Source organism: Papio anubis, chromosome 20, assembly GCF_008728515.1.
Source record: "Papio anubis isolate 15944 chromosome 20, Panubis1.0, whole genome shotgun sequence".
NCBI classification, from domain to species: domain Eukaryota; kingdom Metazoa; phylum Chordata; class Mammalia; order Primates; family Cercopithecidae; genus Papio; species Papio anubis.
This window is the reverse complement of record NC_044995.1, coordinates 47111897-47135016: the sequence shown is the minus strand read 5'-3', so window position 1 is coordinate 47135016 and position 23120 is coordinate 47111897. Positions and strand designations below refer to the sequence as shown.

At 57.7% G+C, this 23120-nt stretch overlaps 2 protein-coding genes across 5 annotated transcripts in view; one reads left to right on the top strand and one right to left on the bottom strand.

The window, feature by feature from the left end:
- CHAF1A (chromatin assembly factor 1 subunit A) overlaps window positions 1–7775 on the top strand; it is a 38589-nt gene extending 30814 nt beyond the window's left edge. Inside the window, 3 exon segments of the mRNA XM_031659070.1 lie at window positions 4473–4478; window positions 6655–6751; window positions 7292–7775. Of these exon segments, the coding sequence (XP_031514930.1) occupies window positions 4473–4478; window positions 6655–6751; window positions 7292–7392 (204 nt within the window). The 3' untranslated portion in view covers window positions 7393–7775.
- Window positions 7776–9391: 1616 nt separating this feature from the next.
- UBXN6 (UBX domain protein 6) lies at window positions 9392–22317 on the bottom strand. 4 transcript variants are annotated; one of them, XR_640699.3, is made up of 11 exons: window positions 21735–22317; window positions 18069–18232; window positions 17595–17659; window positions 16502–16630; window positions 12732–12829; window positions 11955–12030; window positions 11247–11331; window positions 10911–11083; window positions 10701–10831; window positions 10468–10616; window positions 9392–10012 (listed from the first exon to the last, which is right to left on the bottom strand). XR_640699.3 is itself a non-coding variant. In XM_003914695.4 (11 exons), the coding sequence occupies exons 1-11, from the start codon at window positions 21815–21817 to the stop codon at window positions 9887–9889; spliced, it is 1326 nt and encodes a 441-aa protein (XP_003914744.3). In that variant the 5' UTR covers window positions 21818–22317; the 3' UTR covers window positions 9392–9886. The 4 variants fall into 4 exon arrangements, 3 of the variants coding, with proteins under 3 accessions (XP_003914744.3, XP_009191471.3, XP_009191470.3); XM_003914695.4 differs by having other exon boundaries at window positions 10911–11130; XM_009193207.4 differs by lacking the exon at window positions 21735–22317 and adding an exon at window positions 20886–21372 and having other exon boundaries at window positions 10911–11130.
- Between the last annotated feature and the right edge of the window lie 803 nt (window positions 22318–23120).

Genomic DNA, 23120 nt, shown 5'->3' with positions numbered 1-23120 from the left:
CGTGCCACGTATTGTGCCAGCGCACCCCTCCTTGCCTTGGCTCCTGCTGCACTGACAGGTGGCGAGCTCACTGGGCGCCTGGTTCCTGAGTTTCCATTTTTGAGACTTGAGTTCGGCTTGTCACCCAGGCTGGAGTGCAGTGGTTTTATCTCAGCTCACTGCAAGCCCGCCCCTCCTGGGTTCACGGCCATTCTTCTGCTCCCTCAGCTCTCCCGGTAGCTGACTACAGGCTCTCAGCCACCTCGCCTCGCTGTTTTTTGTGGTTTTTCAGTAGAGACGGTTTCACCGTGTTAGCCAGATGGTCTTGATCTCCTGACTGCGGATCCTGCCTCGGCCTCCCAAAGTGCTGGGATTACAGGCTTGAGCCACCGCTACCGCCCTGAGTTTCCATTTCTAATCTGTACTCTTAACGCAGGACCTATCTGTCCCTGTGAACCTTAGGCTTTCCTGCAAGGCCAATGATCTGATGGAGTTACAGGTTTTCAGAGACTTGGAACAAGGAGAAGATGAGTGATAACCCCCAGGCCTCACGTGCATCCTCTCTCTGAGGCTGGGTGCAGTTGGCCGGGTGCAGTGGCTCACTCCCGGAACCCCAGCACTTCGGGAGGCCGAGGGGCATCACCTTAAGTCAGGAGTTCTGGTGACCATTCTGGCCAGTAATATGGTGAAACCCCATCTCTACTAAAAATACAAAAATTAGCTGGGCATGATGGCAGGCTACTTCGTAGTCTCAACTACTTGGGAGGCTGAGGCAGAGAATCGCTGAACTCCAGGGGAGGTGGAGGTTGCGTGACAGACCACAATATTGTGCTCTAGTTCAAGAACAACTCTTGTCTCAAAAAAAAAAGGCTGGGCGCTGGGTGGCTCTCACTTCGTAATCCCAGCACTTTGGGAGGCCAAGACGGGCGGACTGGGCTAAAGGTCAGGAGATCAAGATCATCTTGGGCTAACACGTGAAACCCCGTCTCTCTACTAAAAATACAAAAAAATTAGTCATGCAGGAGCGATGCCTGTAGTCCCAGCTACTCGGGAGGCTGAGGCAGAGAACATGGAACCTTGAGGCAGAGCTTGCAGTGAGCCGAGATCGCGCCACTGTGCTCCAGCCTGGGCAACAGAGCGAGACTCCACCTCAAAAAAGAAAAAGGTGGTCGTTAGGGGCAGGGAGGCGAGAGAAATGGCTCCTGAGATGATGCTGCCAGCATAGCGGGGCCTTGATGTTCTGTGAACCTCCCTCAACTGTCACAGCAGGAGGGGCCATCAGAACATCCCAAAGGTCCAGGGCTGTGACTGAAACTGTTCCTGGCACTCCCTAGAGCCTCTGTCCCTTTACAGCGTGTCATGTGCATAGCTCCCCTGGCTCTGTGGAGGCGGCTTGGCGCCAAGGGGAGCCCAGTGCATTGGAGCTGGGGCCCCAGGAGGCCCCCACACAGCTTTGCTGGACGCGTTCCTTGTCCAGGCCCTGTGTGAGCAGTGCTTTTTTCCCTGGTCACCTGAACAGCCTTAGAGGGAACCAGAGCTCCCCAGTCTGAAAATGATGAGGGCGGGAAGGTCCTATCTAGCTGTGTCACTATGCAAGCAGTGTTCCAGGGCCTTTACCAATCAGCCCTCCCCTGGGAACCCCTGTGTCCCTCAGATGTTCCTTCGGGGTCTCATGCTCCACACAGCAGTCCAGACACTGGACGGCCTCCTTCCCCACCCACCGCCACTGATTTGATGTGGCAACTGACTCTCCCAGCTGGGGTGCGGTGCCTTGCCTCAGCCTCCCAAGCACTGCTCTTGCTCCCTGTCAACATGTGGAACCTGCATTTCCCCACCCAGAAAATGGCGCCCTGAGCCCCACACGCCCAGCACCACGTGTGAGTTACTGTGTTTTGGGGACAATGAGTGCCTGTTATCATCCCTAACCACAGGGAAAGAGGGGTGCACCCAGTTTAACTAGAGTGGGTCAGAGAGGTTGGGAGGGCCTTGGAGTCAGCAAAACATGGCATCTCACCTGCTAATGGATGGCAGTGGTGGCTGCATGTGCGTGATTGGTGGTCTCTGCTGCGTGGCCCAGGTGAGGGCCTCCTGGGGCTCAGCAGTGCAGTGGACGCACGAAGGTCACACGTGAAGGAGTGGAGACCCAGGCCCAGCTTGATGCTTACCCTCCAGCGCTGAACCTCCTGCAGTTTGAGACATAAACGTGCCAAAATTAGTTGGCACCGCACGTGCCACCACGCCCAACTAATTTTTCAGTATTCTGTAGAGACAGGGTCTATGTTGCCCAGGCTGGTCTCCAACTCCTGGGCTCAAGTGATCCTCTCTCCAGCCTCCTGGCATTTGGTAAAGCTGCTGACTGATGCTTCTGCACCCCGGGTAGTGATAAGCCGTTCATCTGCAAGTGGGTGTACGTCCATATGTTTTTACTAGGTTACACTTTTTGTCCTGATTGAGAGTTTTCATCTTTTTTTGTTTTCTTCTTGTTCTGTTCTAATCTAAAGAAACAGGGTGTTTCCCTGTTGCCCTTTATTATTTTAGGTTCAGGTGTGCATGTGCAGGTTGGCAAACTCATGTCACGGGGGTTTGGTGTATAGATGATTTATTTGGTATTAAAGTATTTTTTCTGAATTTCTCCCTCCCACCGTCACGTAGGCCCCAGTGTCTGTTGTTCCCCTCTTTATGTCCACATGTTCCTATGAGAACATGCGATGTTTGGTTTTCTGTGCCTGCGTTAGTTTGCTGAGGATAATGGTTCCCAGCTTCATCCATGTTCATGCAAGAAGAGGTTTATTATTATTATTATTATTTGTAGATATTGGGTCCTGCTACGTTGCCCAGGCTGGTCTTTGAACTCGTGGGCTCAAGCAATCCACCTGCCTCGGCCTCCCAGAGTACTGGGATTACAGACCTGAGCCAAGGAGTCTTTAAATCTTTTCATTTAGAGCTCAAAAGAGATACTCATAAGGCATTCTGACCTAGTGGGGTGAAGTGCCATGTATCTGTGAAGCCCTAGGACACCTCAACTCTTTGGGCCTCCGTTTTATTTAAAAATTTTAAAATAGAAGGAAGGATGTGTTTGCCCTTGCCGACAAAACATTATGTGATCGAGATAAAACTAAAGAAGCAGCATAGGTGGCTGGGTGCGGTGGCTCAGGCTTGTAATTGCAGCACTTTAGGAGACCGAGGCAGGCGGATCAATTGAGAGGCCAGGAGTTTGAGACCAACCTGGCTGACATGGTGAAACCCCATCTCTAAAAATACAAAAATTAGCTGAGCATGGTGGTGCATGCCCATGATCCCAGCTACTCAGGAGGCTGAGGCAGGAGAATCACTTGAACTCAGGAGGTAGAGGTTGCACTTGAGCTGAGATTGTGCCACTACACTCCGGCCTGGGCAACAGAGCAAGTCTCCATCTCAAAAAAAAGAAAAAAAGAAAAAAAAAAGGCGTAGATGTTAGTGACACTATCTTCATCCCATGTGGTCACTAAATGTTTTCCTGACTCCCGTTTTCTATAGTCTGTGCTCCTCCGTGTCTGCGTTTAGCACTTGCAGTGTTGCTGGCGAGATGACAGCTGTCCCCGTGAAACAAGCTGCCAGCTCAGTGTCATGTGTTAAAGCCTGTCTTGAGCCTGAAGGGTGAAGAGTGGTGATTGCTCTGCAAAATTTTGGATCCAAAAAAAGCCTAGTGTGTCAACACGTCTCCTGTGTGGAGGAAGGGCCCAGTGACTTGAGGTGGCTCTGAAGAAATTGGCGTGTTCCTTTTGTTTAATGTCCCCAGACACCTCCAGATCAGAATGTCCCTCAGCAGAGTCTACAGGGGACTCTTAGACTCTTCTTTGCTTAACTATTCTTTCAAAAAAGTAGTTGAAAATGGCCATAGCCCAGGCTTGGTGGCTCATGCCTGTAATCCCAGCACTTTGGGAGGCTGAGGCAGGAGGATCACTTGAGGCCAGGAGTTCGAAGGTGCAGTTACCTATGATTGCACCACTGCACCCCAGCCTGGGTGACAAAGCAGGACTGTTTCTCCTGTGTCCTCACAGGGTCAACCCATGCTGCCTGGGGAGAGGGACAGCCTGGGCTCCCAGCCACTGAAGAGGATCCAGGAGGGGAGCCCCTACCCAGGAATTGATGGGGCTACGATAGGAACCCAGTCTGCCTGGCCGGCGCTGTGCTCTTACGTGACAGCCCACGAAACCAGCCTACTGCCTGACCGTTGTGTTGCTGTGCGGTCACTTTTCTAGGCGAATGGAGGTTTTTGTAGAGGAAGACTTCCTGTAGTGTTTTGAGGACAAGCCTCCCTGCTGAAATAAGTGTGGCTCTGTGTCCTGGGATGGGCTTGTCCCTGCTGAAATAAGTGTGGCTTTGTGTCCTGGGAGGGGCTTGTGTTCATGCACGGAGGGTCAGCACTGATGCAGAGGCTCGTGGTGACCTCCATGCATCCTGTCTTTCTCCTTTGGGGAAAGCAAATGGAAACGGCTCAGGAATCTCACTAGGGCCAGGTGCGGTGGCTCACACCTGTCATCCCAGCACTTTGGGAGGCTGAGGTGGGAGGATGGCTTCAGCCCAGGAGGTCAAGACCAACCTGGGCAACATAGTGACACCCCCTTGTCTCTACTAAAAAAAAAAAAAAAAGAAAAAGAAAAGGCTGGGCCTGGTGACTCACGCCTGTAATCCCAGCACTTTGGGAGTCCGAAGCGGGTGGATCACAAGGTCAGGAGATTGAGACCATTCTGACTAACACGGTGAAACCCTGTCTCTACTAAAAATACAAAAAACTTAGCCAGGCGTGGTGGCGGCGCCTGTAGTCCCAGCTACTCAGGAGGCTGAGGCAGGAGAATAGGCGTGAACCCAGGCGGAGCTGCTTAGTGAGCCGAGATCATGCCACTGCACTCCAGCCTGGGGCGACAGTGAGACTCACCTCAAAAAGGCGGACAGCGGTGGCTCTCGCTTATAATACCAGCACTTTGGAGGCGGCGAGGCTGGTGGATCCGCGAGGTCAGGAGATCGAGACCATCCTGGTTAACATGGTGAAACCTCGTCTCTCCTAAAAAGTACAAAGTAGCCGGGTGTGATGGTGGGCGCTTGTAGTCCCTGCTACTCGGGAGGCTGAGGCAGGAGAACAGCATGAACCCGGGAGTTGGAGCTTGCAGTGAGCCAAGATTGCACCACTGCACTCCAGCCCGGGCAACAGAGTGAAGAGTCCATCTAAAAAAAAAGTAATCACAAGTCACACTCATCGCTTCACGTCAGGGATGTGTTTTGAGAGGTGTCCTCAAGCAATTTCATGGTTGTGCTGATGGGCTAGGTTGCTCTTACATACCCTAGATGGGCTCCTGGGCTGTGGACCTGTGCAGCAGGTGACTGACTGCTCAACCCTGTAAGCACTTGTAACCCAGTGGTATTTGTGTCTCTAACATAGAAAAGGCACAGCAAAGGCCAGGCGCAGTGGCTCACGCCTGTAATCCTAGCACTTTGAGAGGCCGACATGGGCGAATCCCAAGTTCAGGAGTTCGAGACCAGCCTGGCCGGCATGGTGAAACCCCGTCTCTACTAAAAATACAAAAAATTAGCTGTCCATAGTGGCGGGCACCTGTAATCCCAGCTACTCGGGAGGCTGAGGCAGGAGAATCTCTTTAACCTGGCAGGGGGAGGTTGCTGTGAGTCGAGATCGTGCCACTGCACTCCAGCCTGGGCAATAAAGTGAGACTTCATCTCACACACAAAAAAAATAATAAAAAGGCACAGCAAAAATATAGTTGTGGCTGGGGCAGTGGCTTATGCCTGTAATCCCAGCACTTTGGGAGGCTGAGGGGGCAGATCACTTGAAGTCAAAAGTTCAAGACCAGCCTGGCAACATGGTGAAACCCCATCTCTACTAAAAATAGAAAAATTAGCCAGGTGTGGTGGCAGGTGCCTGTAGTCCCAGCTACTCAGGAGGCTGAGGCAGGAGAATTGCTTGAACCTGGGAGTCGGAGGTTGCAGTGAGCCAAGATAGCACCACTGCAGTCCAGCCTGGACGACAGGGCAAGACTCTGTCTCAAAATATATACATACCAAATAAGTAAATATACAGTTGTCTGTAATCCCAGCACTTTGGGAGGCCGAGGCGGGCAGATCACAAGGTCAGGAATTTGAGACCAGCCTGACCAACATGGTGAAACCCCGTCTCTACTAAAAATACAAAAATTAGCCTGGCGTGGTGGCGAGCACCTGTAGTCCCAGCTACTCAGGAGGCTGAAGAACGATAATCACTTGAACCCAGGAGGTGGAGGTCGCAGTGAGCTGAGATTGTGCCACTGTACTCCAGCCTGGGTGACATGAGTGAGACTCTATCTCAAAAATAAAAAATAAAAATAAATACAGTTGTAATCTGATGGGACCACTATCAGGTATGTGGCCTGTCACCGACGAGATTATTCTGTAGTCGGCAATGATGGCCATTTTTGGAGATGTGAATCCAGTTCATTTGAGGGAATCCCCAAGGTTCTCTGGTTGTGGCCTCTCGAATAAACCTCACATTTGGACAGTTTGTTACCAAATTGGGTTCTGGATGTTGGGTTCCCTTCAGTGTTGGGGGTGGGAGGGAGGGGTCACACCCGCAGAGGCCCCCATCCCCCCCAGCACCAGTGTGGCTGCCACCTGCAGTGCTGATGGCCATGCACCTTGTCTTTCCAGGTTGGTGCTGAGGACATGGACGGCTTCCAGGCAGACACAGAGGAGGAGGAAGAGGAGGAGGGCGAGTGTATGATCGTGGACGTCCCTGACGCTGCGGGTGAGAAGGGCTCTAGATGGCAGAACGCACTGGTGAGGTGGGTGGGGGAGGTAAACCTCAACAGGGAAGGGATGGGGCCGCCTAAGACTCGCTCCATTGTGAGCTGCCAGGAGGGTTTGCAGCTGGAAGTGGCTCCTACCCTGCCACGTCCTCTGCCACTTGGGCAGAGCCACAAGGGCCTGTGCTGGGAGTCTCAGGTGGCGGGACGTTAGATGGGGGTCAGGGAAGACTGCACTGAGGCGGTAAGGGAGGGCCCGGTGGATTTCTGGAGGACTCCCCAAAGAGGAAGTGCAGAGGCCTTGCAGCAGGCTGTGCGGGAGGAGTGTGCCCAGGTGGTGGGGGGCAGGGTCAGCCTGAGAGCAGGTGAGCAGGTCACCTCTAGAAGGGGCACAATGCCCCAGCTTCCGCCTGCCCCCACTGTCAGGTGAAGGGTTCCGCCCTGGGGCCGTTGCAGGCCCCATGAGGCAGCAGGGTGAGGTCCTCCCCCAGGGAGCCCAGCAGGCACAGCCAGCTCAAGACCTTCCCTTTCTTGCCCTGCAGAGGTCCAAGCCCCATGTGGAGCCGCTTCCGGAGCTGGGGGTGGTGTGGGGGTGGACACCGGCAAGGCCGCCCTGCCTGCGAGCCCACTGGGCGCGTCGTGAGAGCAGTGGTGACGTACGTAGAACGCTTAGGGTGTCCTCCCCACGGAGCAGATACTTGAACCGACTCGATTCCTGTGTAAAGAGCACTTTGTCCTGCTTCACGGACCTCCCCAAGGTGTGCAGAGTTCTATATAGGATGCTGGATTAGTTCCTTTGATATTTGTAAAAATTCCCCCAAGAGCTGCATATGAATCTGCCCTTTAATAAAGCATTATTGAGATTGCTGGCCTACCGGGGAAGCCTGCGGGCACAGGAGCAGGCGTGGAATCCAGTACTTGTAAATGAATTGAAGCGCCAGGACCACCCACCTGGCCATGTGCACGGGCCCCGTGTATAAACGAGGCAGTGTATAAAGAGGCAGTGTATAAACTTATTCTCTAGCACTGGGCTGCTCTGTCTTTTCTGAGAACATCGTGTTTCTCTCAGAGTGCGTCGTGTCTGAGGCCAGCCTTGTGCCTTGCAACAGCGCTGTCCCATCTGTTTGACACTAAGTCATCCTCATACCAGGCTGACCTGGGTCAAGGTGCAGGTTTTCCGCATGTGCTTCTGTCCATCGATCCCTCCTGCCCTGGGTTGGGGGGTTAGGAGGGGGTGTTCCCGGGGACCTGCTGGGGTCTCCTTCCTCAAACCAGAGCTGCTGGGAGCTGAGTTTGGCTTGGAGTCTGAGACTTTGTGAGAGCCCACCCCTAGGTCGGGTGCATCTTTTGTGAGTGCTGGAGCTAGGAGGTGACCTCCTCCCTGCCCCACGTTGAGTGGGCTTTATCCCCACTGTCCCCGAGGGAGGACTCTGTGGTGCTGAGCAGCTCAGAGCACACACAGCCATGGGGAGGGTCACGCTCGCCAGCCCTGCTCCTGGCCACACCCCACCTGAAATCTAAGCTTCCCTTCAGGGAACCCCATGTGGGAAAGGTGTCAGCTACCTCCATCCACCCAGTTAGGGACGGCAGGAGGCCCCGGCCAGGCCTTCCTGCTGGGAAGCAGGATTCGGCTGTGCATGAAGCAGAGGCTGCCCCTGTGCCACACCTTCGACAAGCTTTAGAGGGGCTCCCGACAACCCAGAGTCAGGGGTTCCTGACAACCTGGAGTCAGGTCCTGGGGCCTGCAGGGACGCAAGACTGGAGTGACAGCCTTCATTCTCAACAGGCCGGGTGCCCACACCAGCTAGGGCAGTATCAGGGGCGAGGGAGGGGCCAATGCAAGGTCAGGGGCATGAGCATAGGCCCTGGGCACCTCCCCCAGGTGCAGACCTGCATCCCCAAGTCAGCAGTGGGCCCGGCGTACGCATGCCTTCCACACTGCAGGGCGGAGTCCCTGTGTCTCCTGGGGCTGCCACACCGCAAACCACCTGGTTTAAAGCAACAGTCACCATCTCACAGCCTGGGGGTCAGAGTGCACGCGTTCCTCACCAGGCTGACATCAAGCTGTGGGCAGGAAGACCAGGCCCTCCTGAGACTTTCCCAGTACTCAGAGGCACTGCATCCCTCAGCTCAGGGCCCCTTCCTCCACCTTCACAGCCACAGTGCAGCCTCTTCCAGTCTCTCTCTGACCTCTGCCTCACCCTCCTGCCACCTCTTGTGAGGACACTGGGTCCCGGACCACCCAGGATCATCTCAGCTCAAGACCTTTCATCATACAATCCAAGCCCCTCTTGCCAGGTGAAGTCGCGCATCTGCAGGTTCCAGGAAGAGGATGTGGCTGTCTCAGGACGTCCTGTCCGTCTGGCTACAGGGAAGCCAGGCCTGTGACAGCACTTGCCTCCCAAGCTGGGGGAGGCCCGCGGGGACTGGGCCTTTGTGGGCACAGCACAGCCTCCCCTAGCGCATGGGATTTCCTCCCCAGGCAAGTGGCTCATCGGGCACTTGTGGCCAGGCATTGGCCCAAGAGCAGGTATCCGCCTGGTGCCACCTTGACAGGGAGCCATGCCCAGCCCCCGTGCCGCCTGCTCTGTAGCAGGTGAGCCTGCCCTGTGTCCCATGGTTTCAATGGAGCACCAAAAAACTATATTCAAACACCCTGTTTATTTGGGCTTATGATTTACTAACTGCAGGTCTGTGTGCGGGAAGGCCAGCGTCCCCTCCTGCCGTCGTCACCCACATCCACAGAGCAGCCCTAGCGCCAGGCGCAGCCGCTGCCACCCACAGCACACGGGAACGGGACCCGTGCTGCAGGCCTGCTCTCCTGCCCAGGGAGATGCCATGTGTGTCTGCCTGGCAGCTTCATGACACAGTTACCAGCAGCTAGGGAGGGCTTAGATTTGATGGCGTCCCCAGGCCTCTCCCTCGGGGGCTTGGGCGCATCTCCACAGCCCCCAGGAGATGGGGGCTCTGCCACGGGGCCCAGTTCCACAGCTCCACAGCTAGCTGGCGCCCCTCCCGTGCCCATGGGGCAGAGCCAAGTATTTCCAGAGGTGGCTTGGAGGCCCTGGGGTGGCGGGGGGAGGAACAGGGAGAGCATGAGACAGACCCACAGGGCTGAGGCCAACCCTGCTTTTATTTCAAGAGAGCTTCTCGATGGCTGACAGGAGCTCAGGTTTCAGGATGGCGTCCGGCTCGACCCCCGCAGCCTTGATGTCCTCCAGCACAGCCATGTCCCACGAGAAGGTCAGGAGGGCAGAGGGCACCTGCGGTGAGGGCAGGCTGTCATTCTGTCTCCATGTGGCCGTGCAGTGGAAGGACAGAGCCGAGCACAGTCGGCCCTTCCCGTCGCGGGAAACTCAGTGGGCAAGCTGGGCTCGGGGATACCCTGGTCTGGAAGCCATCTCAGCTGGTGGAGGCTGTGGCTCACACCCCGGCCTCCTGCCCTCTCCCTCCGGGACTCCCGGAACCTAAGCCTAAACTTACTGCACTAGCTAACACGCGTCACTGCTCCCATTTGACGGGGGAAACTGAGGTGTGCAGTAGTTCTGAACTCGCTCAAGGCCCTGTTGCCAGTAAGTGGGAAAGTGGGATTCAAACCCAGGGACCTGCCCAGGCCCCCTGCTCTGAAACAAGGAGGCTCCCTCCTGAGGGGCTGTGCCGGTCCCCGGAGAACCTGCAGAGGCACCGGGTCAGCAGCCCCCTGCGGGCCAGCACTCACCAGCCCGCACTCATTCAACGCCAGGTTCTCGTCCTCCGACAGCTTCTGCCCTCCCGAGGCCAGCAGCTCAAAAGGCAGCCAGTCGCTCTGCAGGGCCTCCCGAACGAACCCGTACACTGCCCCCAGCCGTTCCCGGGCGTAGAAGGTCCCTGGGGAGTGGGGAGGTCAGCGCAGGTGGGGCCCAGGGCCCCCACCAACCCAAGCCACCCTCCCTGGGCGTCGCAAGTGCCCACCCTGCAGGAGGCAGCCGTCGGGGAGGCGCACGCGCAGCAGCGTGTAGGTGTACTTGCGCAGCCCCCGCTGCTCCTCCTTCTCCCGCATGGCCTTGGTCCGCAGCACGCTCAGCCGCTCCACTGCGTCGGACCTGCACATGAGGGCCAGGTCAGGAGCTGGCCCGCGTTCTCCCACCCCGCCCCACTCCGCTCCGCGGACACCAGGCCCACCTGAGCCTCTGCTCCCGCTTGATCTCCTCTGCCGTGAGGTTGAAGAAGTCCCCGGGCAGTTCGAACTGCGAGGCCAGCGGCGAGGGCTGGAAGACGCGGCGCTGCCGGTCCAGCTTGGCGCGCACGGGCTCCGCAGCCAGCAGCTGTTCCTTGTGCCTCTCCAGGCTCTGGGGCTGGGCCAAGGTGGTCTCGCTCAGCACGTAGAACTCCTCGGGGTCCTCTACAGCGCAGCAGGACATGGGTGTCACTGTGCAGCGGAGAGACCCCCAAGCCGGGCCCTCCTGCCCCGAGGCCCCTTGTCCCCATTCGCCACTCAGCCAAGCCCTGTCCGCTTACCCTGATCCTGGATGGGAAGCAACACCTTCTGGAACCCAATGGCCTCAAAAAACTCGTGGGTCCCTTCCAGGCAGTTAATGCGCTCCTGGGGGTGGAGATGGGGGTCACTGGGGACCCCTGGCTTCCTCCATGGCCCGGCCACGCCCCACCCGGTCCAGGGGCCCAGCTCTCGCTATTGGGAGCAGCTATTGACCCCTGTATGGGGCCCAGCCCTGGGGGTGCCTCAGTTCTAGGTGCAAACCTGCTTTTCTAAGGTGGGGGCTGTGGAGTCTCCACCAGCTCCGCACAGAGGAAAAAGTCACAACCGGGCACGAAGAGTGAGGCTGAGGAGCCAGATACTGCTGGGGCCTGAAGTGAGGCTAACACAGGCCAGGGCGGCCAGACCCTGCCGTTTCCCCCAGAAGAACCAGACATCTGGTTTGCATGAGAAACCTCCCCAGTGCCCACATGTTCCCAAACAAGCCCAACTGAAGAGGAAGAAAAGGATGTGGGTGAGGAGAGGCAGAATTTGTTGATTTGGGGTGACTGGTGCATTAAAATCTTGCTCGCTATCTTGTCCTGCTACCTTCTACTGGCCGAACGCTTCACTGCTTGGGGCTCAACTCTCGCTAGCTCCTCCAGAGACTGCCTGGTGTGGGCCACCACCGGCTCCTGCAGGCCGGCTGCCCCCACCCCCAGCCTGGGCCCAGGGCCACAAGGCACGCCCACCTGGAACACCTTGTTCTGCAGCTTGATCTTCCGGTACTTCTCCTCCTCGGGGTGCAGGTGGATGTTGTCCAGGTACCTGGGGTAGGTGGAGAGGGTGAGTGGGGCACAGCCCAGGCTGCCCGCCCGGCCCCTCTGTGCCTGCTGCCCCACGTCAGTGGCTCAGCCACACTTGGCCTCTAGTCAGAGGGAAGAAGCAGCCCAGTGACCCCAGGGCAGGAGACCGTCTCCGGGTGGAAGGCATACCTCGCACACCCCACGGAGCCCACCCCTGGTGCCAGCAGGAGCCCCATGGAACCCCTCACTGTCCCACCAGTCCTGGAAGGGCACCAGTTAACCACAGCGGTGGGGGAGCCACAGGGCCGGAAGAGTGGAGAGCCAGAGCCAAGGGGCCGCAGCGCCAGCAGGGGGCTCCTGTGGGGGGCTCCCTCGGGGCTGGCGGGCAGCGTGGACTTCCAGGCCTGCCCCCAATCCTGAGACTCGGGGAGTGGGGTGGGACCCCGCCTCCTCCACACGCTCCCCGAGTGGTCCCCAAGGAAGCCAGGGTGGGGAACCCCTGATTCCGTAAACACCTTCATTTCACACGTGGGTAAACAGACCCAAAGAGGCCCAGTCCTTTGCCCGAGGCCTCTGGGTGGAGCTGCCTCACTCTCGGCCTGTGCTCCCTTCCTAGCCCACCTCAGCAGGTCATGAGGGCACCAGAGAGGGTGACAACCCCAGTGGGAAGGGTGCTGGGGCGAGCCGGAGGGGCCGGGCAGGGCAAAGGGGCCACGCGCTCACTTGGCAATGGTGTCCACGCCCAGCTTCACCCGGTCCCGGTCTTTGTTGAACGTGTGGATCTTCATGATGGAGGCAGCCACTGGGTCGGTGGAGAAGTGCTGGGAGGAGGGAAACAGGGAAAGCTGCTCACTGAGAACCCCGGCCACACGGCCCTCCGCTGCCCAGGTAACAGGGACAGGAAGAGGAAGGCAGAGCGGCGGCGTGGAGCAGCCCTAGCTGTGCACTCATCACAGAAAGGAAAAGAGAGACCCTCGAAGACCCCGGCCCTGCCCACACGCCAGGGCAGAGGCGACACGGCCAAGACGGAGCAGAACTCAAGTCTGCCCTTCCGCCTTCTCAAGGCTAGACCCACGGGACTTGGGGGCCAGTGTGACATGACAGAACTTTGCCTCACACTCTGGCTTTAGAACCCGACCTCAGTGCTGAGATCCACCAAGGCCGCTGCCCCTTACAGAACCTCCCGCCACCATGGATACCGCATCCCTCCTGATCTCACAGCCCCATGATGGACGTTCCGGAACGACTCCCGGCTCTCATGTCAAGAAAGAGACCCAGAGGCCCCTTGTCACAGGGATGGCAGGTGGCAGAGAGGGCACAAATGAGTCTGCAACCCTCAATGTCTGAAACTCAATGGCTGGAAGACGGATACCCCCAGCCCCTGCCCCACCCCGAGGTCCCGCCTATGTTACTAGGGGAGGGGAGAAGTCACAGCCGGAATTCCTGGGGTTTCCCAGAGCCAGCCCTGCTGACTGCGATGTACAGCGTCCCAGCACGGAGAGGCTGAGAACAGGTACCCTAAGACTCGGACAAGACTGAGGCACAAATCCATTCACGCTCGGCACAGCTACCGCACACGGCCACACCCAGAGAGCCACCCATGGCCTGGCAAGCAGGGCTGCCACCCGCACCTCCCTGGGCTGCCCAGATGAGGGCGGGTGAACAGCAGGGCCGCCCAGGGCCACGTGTCAGGATTCGGGCCACCTGCCCAGGCAGCCCAGAGCTCCACCCACCACCCCCCACCCTCAACTGCACAACAGGGTCCCTCAGCAGCCCCCTGCGTCACACAGACCCATGACCCACACACTGAGCCAGGGCTCATGCCAACAGAAAATTGGGACCCAGCCCAGTCTGCTGGTTTAGTTGCCGAGGTGATGTGGGGAGCGGGGCAGAGCACGTGGATGCAGAGAGAGGCAGAGCTGCGAGACGCCCCTGCCGTCCCCAGGACAACAGCTTCCTGGGGATCAGAGTGCCCGGGACAGCACACCTGCCAAGGGAAGGGCGTCAGCTCCAAAAGCGGCCCTTGGGCGTTTTGGGCAACTGGCTGCCAGGCTTAGGTCAGGAGCTGGGTACATGCACAGACAAGGGACAAAGGAACAGTGGCCAGGAAGGCGTCCAAATCCATACAGGAATGTACTTTGTAAGAAAGGTGGGATTTCACAGCTGTGAGCAAAAGACAGGTGCTCTCCACAGGTGGGGCTGAGAAGAGAACTGAGCCAAGATCTAGAAAAAAATAACATCAGCTCCACCCTGCCGTGTTACATAATAACACGCTCCAGCTGGATCAAAGCTTCAACCATGGAAACAACAAGCCAGCAGTCAGTGAGAAGCCAGAAGAAAAGCACTGGAGGCCGGGCGCGGTGGCTCACGCCTGGAATCCCAGCACTTTGGGAGGCCGAGGCGGGTGGATCACGAGGTCAGGAGATCGAGACCATTCTGGCCAACATGGTGAAACCCCATCTCTACTAAAAATACAAAAGTCAGCCGGGCGTGGTGGCGGGCACCTGTAGTCCTAGTTACTTGGGAGGCTGAGGCAGGAGAATCCCTTTGAACCCGGGAAGCGGAGGTTGCGGTGAGCCGAGATTGCACCACTGTACTCCAGCCTAGTGACAGAGCAAGACTCTGTCTCAAAAAACAAATAAATAAATAACACTGGAGAGGCCACAAAAGAATTCTCTCAGCATGGAAGTGGGTAAAGCATTTCTAAGAATGGCCCCAAACCCAAAAGCCATGAAATAAGACTGACACATTTAATTATACAGAGATCAAAAAATCCTACACAGCAAAGAGAACATAAGCAGAGCCAGCATATGAGCAACTAGAGGGAAATATGTGCAACTCATATCATAGGCAAAAGCCTGAATTGCCTAATATATAAAAAGTGCCTACAAATCACTAAGAAAAAGACGAACTATCTAATAATGTACAAAGAATGCATTTTCATATGAAACATGGCCAACCCAACCCAAAATAAGGAAAGTGCAAATTAAATCTATCCTGGGATGTTATTTTCACTTGTCAATAGGGGTAAAGATCAAAGTTTGGTAATTTACAGTACAGTGAGAGGATGGGGACACGGGTGCTTTCACACACACTGCTGGAGTAGGTGTGAGTCTGGAGAGTCTCTATAGAACTGTTACTATTTTTTTTTTTTTTTTTTAGATGAAGTTTTGCTCTTGTCGCCCAGTGCCCAGGCTGGAACTCAATGGCACGATCTCGGCTCACGGCAACCTCTGCCTCTGGGGTTCAAGTGATTATCCTGCCACAGCCTCCCGAGTAGCTGGGATACAGGCGCCTGTCACCACGCCTGGCTAATTTTTGTATGTTTAGTAGATACGGGGTTTCACTATGTTGACCAGGCTGGTCTTGAACTTCTGACCTCAGGTGATCCACCTGCCTTGGCCTCCCAAAGTGCTGGGATTACAGGCGTGAGCCACCACGCCTGGCCACTGTTACTACTTTTTGAGAAAGGGTCTCACTTATCACCCAGGCTGGTGTGCAGTGGCCTGATCACGGCTCACTGCAGCCTCCACCTCCCAGGCTCAAGCAATTCTCCTACCTTGGCTTTCTGAGTAGCAGGGACTACAGGTGCACGGCACCATGCCCAGCTAATTTGTTTCCGTTTTTGTTTTTGGTAGAGACAGGGTTTTGCCATGTTGTCCAGGCTAAAGCCGAAGTTTCTGAGAACCTATTGGTGGTGTTAAGTGAGGACTTGCTGTATTAGGGGAAAAAAAATGCTGTGGAAGTTTTTTTGTTCTTTTTGTTTGTTTGTTTTTTGTTTTTTGAGACCGAGTTTCGCTCTTGTTGCCCAGGCTGGAATGCAATGGCACGATCTCAGCTCACCACAACCTCCGCCTCCCAGATTCAAGCAATTCTTTTGCCTCAGCCTCCCGAGTAGCTGGGATTGCAGGCATATGCCACCACACCCGGCTAATTTTGTAGGAAGTTCTTTCTGTACTGAAGCAAATAATACATAATCTTTTATGAAAAACAAAACCAGGCCAGGCACGGTGGCTCCCGCCTGTAATCCCAGCACTTTGGGAGGCTGAGGCGGGTGGGTCACTTGAGGCAAAAGTTCGAGACCAGCATGGTCAACATGGTAAAACCCCATCTCTACTAAAAATACAAAAATTAGCTGGGCGTGGTGGCAAGCAGATGCCTGTGATCCCAGCTACTTGGGAGGCTGAGGCAGGAGAATCGCTTGAATCCAGGAGGCAGAGGTTGTAGTGAGCCGAGAATGCACCACTGCACTCCAGCCTGGGCGACAGTGAGACTCCATCTCAAAAAGAAAGACAAACCTAGCTGGGAGAGAGGAGATACGGATGCATACACAATGGTGTGCCTGGATTCGGGGTATCAGAAGAGGGACTTCACTACTAGCAGTGGGCTCTGGGGACTCTGGGAGGGACCTGTACCACCTGGGCTTCCGATGGGGGGTGGCTCAGGCACAGGAAGCTACAGGTTGGGGCAGGAGCACACGGGGCGCCACTCACCGAAAGAATGGCTTCCTTGATGCGGGCGTCCCGCTGGTCCTTCCTCAGGGTGGCCCCAGTGAGCGGACAGGTGAAGTACACACCAGGCACGGCCAGGTGGGCAGAGCCTTCCTCTCTGGGCTCAGATACCTGGGGCGGTGAAAGTGTCCGAGTCTGGACTGTGGACAGAAGCACCCCGAGCCTCGCCGAGCACCACAGTCCTGAGTGTGGCCCGCAAAACCAGACATCTCTAGCCCCCATGCTGTCCCTTCCACTTGGTGGCCATGAGAGACACCCTGGCCAAGTGACTGGATCCCTCAGTCTGTTCCCTGGTATGTCAAATGTCCCTGTGGGGCCTACTCAGAACTAAACAAGGTAAGGAACGGAAAACACGGAGCAGCTTCTGACACGCAGGAAGCACTCAGCAGACGGCAGCTGGGCTCCTGCTGGTCCTGTCCCCAAGCTGGTGAGGAAGGAGCTCTGTGTGGGAGTCCGTGGGCACAGTGCCCTGGACAAGGCCTGACTTTTGGGCCTCCATTTCCAGGCCATCTCTAAGGTCCCTGCGTGCTAAAATTCACTGAATCCTCGAGGATCAAGCTGCTTAGAACTCCTTTCAGCAGAGCTCTCAAGGCCCACCTCCTACAGGAAGGCCTCCCTGATTCCACCCGTCTCCACAGAGCCCCTTGACCTCCAAGCCAGGCAGGAGCAGGCAGTGGTAGGGGACAGGCTCTGAAGCCACAGACTAGCCGGTCCTGTCTTTGCTGGTTCTGGGGTGTAGCAGAGAGGACAGCTGGTTTGACCTCTCTCAACCCCGGTTCTCTTTCTGAAAAGTGAGAACTGTAACTGCATCCACCTTAAGGGATTAAGGGGAGGGAGCGATGGGCTTATGCACCTGAGGCTCACTTCTCCAGGCCTGAGCCAGCATCCTCAGCTGCCGAGCCCCGAAGGTCCGGACAACACCATGTTCCACCACAACCCGCCTCCACCTTGCAGGGCAAGGTTTCCTAACCACCCTGGAGCCCCAAGGTCCAGGCCACATCTCCCCTCCCCCACGATGAAGTCAAGCTGTCCCCACCCCTCAGCGTGGGACAGTGCCACCAGTGGCTGTTCTTACCACGTTGGTCCCTGGGGCCTCGGGGCTCCCGCTGACGGTGGCTTCGGCTTGAAGTTCCTTTCTCACTGGAAGGCAGCCCGAGAAGGAGAAGCAGAGACAGGACGGTGAGCACGCCTCTGTCCTGGCCCGAGCCCCCTCATTCCTGGGGTGGGCCCGTGAGCCACGCACAACCCCCCAGCCTGCTGCTGCTGGCGGTCAGGCTGGAGGTCCCCTGCAGGACTCGCTCTGCACCCACCCCTCAGCCTGAGCCAGCACCCCACTGCCTGCGCAGTCCCTGTTTCTGCTCCAAGTCTCTGCGCCCACCCCCTCCCCAGGAAGCTGCCCTTCCCCCAGCACCTGCCCTTGGTGAGTCGCTCCCAAGGGTGACCCTCACACCCCCACAGCTGCTCGTGTGACTTCTGCGTCCAGGGCCAAGCACTAGAGCTGGGAACCTCAAACAGCCCCGACCTGGGCCCGAGGCGGGCCACGCCTCACCCTGGTTTCGGATGCTGTCCTGCGACGTGGGGCCCCAGGCCCGGGACTGCTTCTGCTCCAGCCGGGCCAGGGCGGCAGCGGCCGCCATCTGTGCCTCATTGGTGGGTCCCTGGCGGGGCGGCCTCGGGGCCGGCTGGCTGGACTTCTGTTTGGGGGCCTTTTCCCTGGGGACAGACGGAGGGAGAGCGAGTGTATCCTCCTGAGGTGGCCGGCAAACCTGACGTGCGGTCACACAGGGGAGCTTCTGCTGCTCCCCAGCTCCTGCCACCAGCACCACCAGTCAGACGTGTCCCTGCCTATGCAGGCCAGGACGCCTGGTTCCCAGGGGCCACCCGCAGCCACCAGATGGTTCTTCTGCAAGCGGAAGAGCCCCTGGAGGAAGGAGATGCTGGTTCCGCTCAGTTCTGCACCACCGGGCAAGTCCTGCCCCACTGGGCCTCAGCATCCTCGTTTGTAAAATGGGGTGGCAGCACCCCTCCCGAGGCGAAGGCACCTTGATATCCTCAGGGCCTTTTTTTTTTTTCTTTTTGAGACAGGGTCTTGCTCTGTCACCCGTGCTGGAGTACAGTGGCACAATCACGGCTCACTGCAACCCTGAGTTCCCAGGCTCAAGGAATCCTCCCACCTCAGCCTCTGGAGTAGCTGGGACTTGGAGGCAAGCATCATCACGCATGGCTAATTTTTCTATCGAGACAGGGTCTCGCTGTGTAGCTCAGGCTGGTCTCGAACTCTTGGCCTCAAATGATCCTCCCACCAGGGCCTCCCAAACTGCTGGGACTACAGGCATAAGCCACAGCACCCAGCCCACATCCTCAGGAATTGAGGAGACTCAAGGGATGCCACATCCTCCCCCACTCCCTGCTGTGAGAGTCTCCACCCTCAGGTCACAGCTTCGTTTGCTGAGCACCTACTGTGTGCTGGGCCCCCTGCTGGGAGCCGGTCGGCTCGGTTGGTTGACTCCTCCTAACAAGCTGCCAGGGAGGCCTCACCATCCCGTTCCCAAACCCAAGAGGGTCAGGAAGTCCGGGCAATGTGCCCCATGCCACACCACCCTTGTGGCAGGACCCTGGGGTCAGCGGACAGCAGAACCAGCCTTGCCCTGGCCACTCCATGCCAGGCCCGGGGCTGTGCAAGTACCAAGAGCTCATGGACTCGCGGTTCTGCCCTGTTGAGCCCTACACCAAGGAGGGTTCCATAATCCACTTGGCACAGTGGCCTGGCAGAGAAGCCCTTTCTGCCAGCCTACTCGGACGCGTCTGTCTCGCCTGTGTCCTCTCAGGCCCCTCCCGTGAATTCAGGGACTGTGTCACTTTCCGTGTCGTAAGTCTATTAAAACTTCCTGGAGGCCAGGCTCTCAGTTCAAGCCCTGTACTCCTCTGGCTCTGCTTAGATATCCAGGCAGCCCTCCCTCCTCGTCTCGAGGCTTAACTTCGTGCCCACCCCTGCCTATCTAGTCCTCCCACAGCGGAGCATCTTGGGTGGAAGAGGAGATGACTCAGGAAGACCCATCCCAGCCCCATCCGATATCTAGGTCTTTCCAACAAAATGGTACCTCACCCCAACCGGTCATGGACCCTGCCCCCCTGGGCAGCCACAGGGACCCTTCTGCAACCTCAGCCAGGGAGCGTCAGCATCACTCCACTGCAAGATGCCCTCCCACTGCAAAATCCTAAAGCCTCCCTCGGCCGGAGAGCCCTTCCCGGCCTGGCCCACTGCCCTCCCCTGGCCTGGCTCCCCTGGGCTCCCCGCGGTTCTTCCCATACCCCAGCTGCTCCCCGCCGCAAGCCCCTGCACTGTCTGCGCCTTCTGCCCACAGTGTTCTCTGGAGGGGAGGGAGGAGGACAGGGGATCTGGAAAGGGCTAGAGCTGCCACAGGGAGAGAAGGAGGGGGCTGATTTCCCCACGGCTGAGTCTCACTGTGTCCTGGGAGAGGCCTTCCCAAACCACCTGATGGCGTCTGCTCACCCTCCTTCAAGGCCCTGGGCACCGTCTGAGCCCTCATCTGAGGTCTGTTGGTTTATTTGTCCATCAGCTCCCTCTAGAAGGTGAGCCCTGGGACAGCAGAGGCCTTCTCCTGTCCACCACCGCAGCCTAAAACAGGACTTGGCGCCCACACGCCCCACACACCCTGGATATCCAGTCTCGCTCCAGAGGGGACCTCTGCACCCCTTCCCTTCCCGAGTCTCCCCTCTTACCTTCCCCTCTCCGCCAGGCTCTGGGCTGACCCAGCCATCACCCTGATGCCCTGCATCCTTCCTGTCACGCCCAGTCCTAACTCCACCCACTATTGGTTGAATCAATGAAGGGCTCCCCCCATTTGTCCACTTCTCTCCCTGACCCCTCTCCCTCTCTCACTCAGCCTTTGCTCTCCTGCTCTCCCCTAGGAACCCTGAATTCCTCGCTATGCCCCTACCTCCATCACCACCCCACCAACCCGTGATTCCCTGACCCCCACTTCCTGCCACCTCCCTGCCTCTCCTCCTACCCCCTCCCAGCCCCCACCCCTTCACAATCCCTTCCATTATTGCTTACAGACCCCTGCCCTGGCTGCCTGGCTGACCTCCTTCCTCATTCACTCTCCATCAGTCCCCACGACCCCCTGGCCAGCCAGCTCCCTGCAGCAGCCCCAGCTCTTCCAGCTTCCTTTTTCTCAGCCCAGCAGCCCGCAGCCTCGCACCCTCTCCAGCGCCACTTCTTTCCCGGCCCTCCACCTGCCCTCCCAGCTGGCTCAGCTCTGCTCAGGCCCTTCTCTCCAAGTCCTCCCTAGACGATCCGGAAGCCTGCCCGGCACTTATCTCCTTTCCCCTCCCCTCTCACCTCCATAATCCACTTGACACGGTGACCTGGCAGAGAAGCCTTGCAGAGAAGGCCTTTCTCCCAACCTGCTCAGACGCGTCAGTCTCGCCGGTCTTCTCCTCTCAGGCCCCTCCCGTGTCACAGTCCATCTGTCAGAGTCCCTCACCTCCAGTCTCCTCACACACCTTCCTCAGCCCCTCCCAGGTGACTGAAGACGCTACCCACCCCGGCCTCCTTGGCCTTCCAGACTCTTCCTGGTCTCCCATCAGCCTCCCACGTGCTCCAGATCCCAAGTCCAGAACCCCTCTTCCCATGGATGCCTCAGAACAACTCTCCACCACCCCACCCCACAGCTGTGCGTCTTCCTCCAAGCTCAGCTCTCATCCATGGTCACCTAGATTCCCCCAAATCATCCCGGCCACTTAAGGACCAGCCGGGTCCCCAGATCTCTCCCTCACCAGCCGTCTCAGAACTGATCATTCCTTTTTTCCCCCAGGATCGCTCCACTGACCCCCACTTCCTGCAGCCCCGCCGCCCTAATCCCCCGCCACTGCCTCGGACCCTCCTGCGGCCCCGCCCCCGAGACCTCCCCTCCCACCCGGCCCCCTTGCCCCGCCCCCTGCGCATGTTCCCCTCCCCCCGCCTCCCCTGCCCCGCCCCCGGCTCACACCCGCCCCCTCCTGCCCCCCTCCCGTGTCACAGTCCATCTGTCATGGCTCCCATCCTCGGCTCCACTTGCTCCGCCCCTGGAGCCTCTCCCCCTCCCCTGACTCTCGGCTGCCGCTCCCCAGCCCCTCGCCCTCTCCGATCTCCCGAGCCGTCCGAGGCCCCAGACCCCTCTCCCCGGCCGCTCCTGCGTTCCTCACGCACCCCACGGACTCTGTGAGCTTCTGACCGGGTCCCGCGCTCTTGAACTTGATGTCGGCCTTGAACTCCTGAAAGAATTTCTTCATGGTGGCGGCTGGCCCGGCGGCGAGGGGCCGCGGGGGCGGGGGGCACAGGGCCCAGTCGGGGAGGGGCCGCCCGGGACCAGCCACCGGAAAAAAAATACCGCGCCGCCGGAAGTCCCGCCTTCCCGAGGCCGGCCACGTGACAATAGGCTAGACGTGCCTCTCTAGCGCTCGGTGCCTCGCTGGCCCAGGGCGGCCGCTCTGTACGCTGGAGCCGCGTCTCTGTGGTTCTTCCGGACTCCGTTGCCAGGGCGACGAGTGCGCCTCTCGATTAGAGTCAGTGCCTTGCCTGGCACCTTCCGTGGCGCTCCCCAAACGGTGACAGACGGTGACAGGACGACTGAACCTCGCAGAGAAAGCACTGGGCCCTGTCCCTTTCGCTGCTCAACCTAAGCTGGGCGCGGTGGCTCACGCCTGCAATCACAGCACTTTCGGAGGCTCAAGCGGGAGGATTGCTTGATTCCAGAAGTTGGAGACCAGTCTGGGCAACATGGCAAAACCTCGTCTCTATTTTAAAAAAAAAAAAAAAAAGTAAAATAAAATAATAGCCGAGGGTGGTGGCGCGCACCTCTCAGCTACTTGGCAGGCGGAGGCGGGAGGACCACTTGAACCCAGGAGGTCGAGACTGTAGTGAGCTGTGATCAAGCCACCGCATTCCAGCCTGGGCGACAGAGAGAGACCCTGTCTCAAGCAAAACAAACAAAAATCCAACCTTCCCTGTCTCCCCAGAGCTTACGTGATAAAGTCCCAATTTAATGTGGGGTATTGGAGGCCCCCACCTTCTGGCCCTGTTTTGGTCCCTGAAGCCCCCCACCCCACCCCACCAACACCACCACCACCACCACTTACCCTAGGTAGAAGCTGTTTAAGAGGATGCATCCAATTGGGACCTGGGGATCCACTTTGGTGAACAAGACAGAGAAACCAGTTAATAGTGGCATACTTTGGGCTGTGCGATTCGCAAAGAAGATACACAAAGTGACAGTTAAAACAAGCCTCCAAAAAAGGGAGTTGGGGGTCAGACGTGGTGGCTCATGCCTATAATGCCAGCACTTTGAGAGGCCAAGGCCGGTGGATCATTTGAGGTCAGGAGTTTGAGACCAGCCTGGCCAACATTGTGAAACCCTGTCTCTATCGGCGCCGGTAATCCCAGCTACTCGGGAGGCTGAGGCAGGAGAATCGCTTGAACCCGGGAGGTGGTGGTTGCAGTGAGCCGAGATCTCACCACTGCACTTCAGCCTGGGCAACAGAGGGAGACTGTCCCTCAAAAAAACAAAAACAAAAACAAAAACAAAACAAAACAAAA

Coding starts and splice junctions, on each gene's coding strand:
- UBXN6 (XM_003914695.4), bottom strand. CDS start 21,817: ATGAAGAAATTCTTTCAGGAGTTCAAGGCCGACATCAAGTTCAAGAGC. Junction 16,631..17,594: donor AGGCCCCAGGGACCAACGTG/GTAAGAACAGCC, acceptor TCACCGCCCCAG/GTATCTGAGCCCAGAGAGGA. Junction 11,131..11,246: donor GCTTCCCATCCAGGATCAGG/GTAAGCGGACAG, acceptor GCTGCGCTGTAG/AGGACCCCGAGGAGTTCTAC.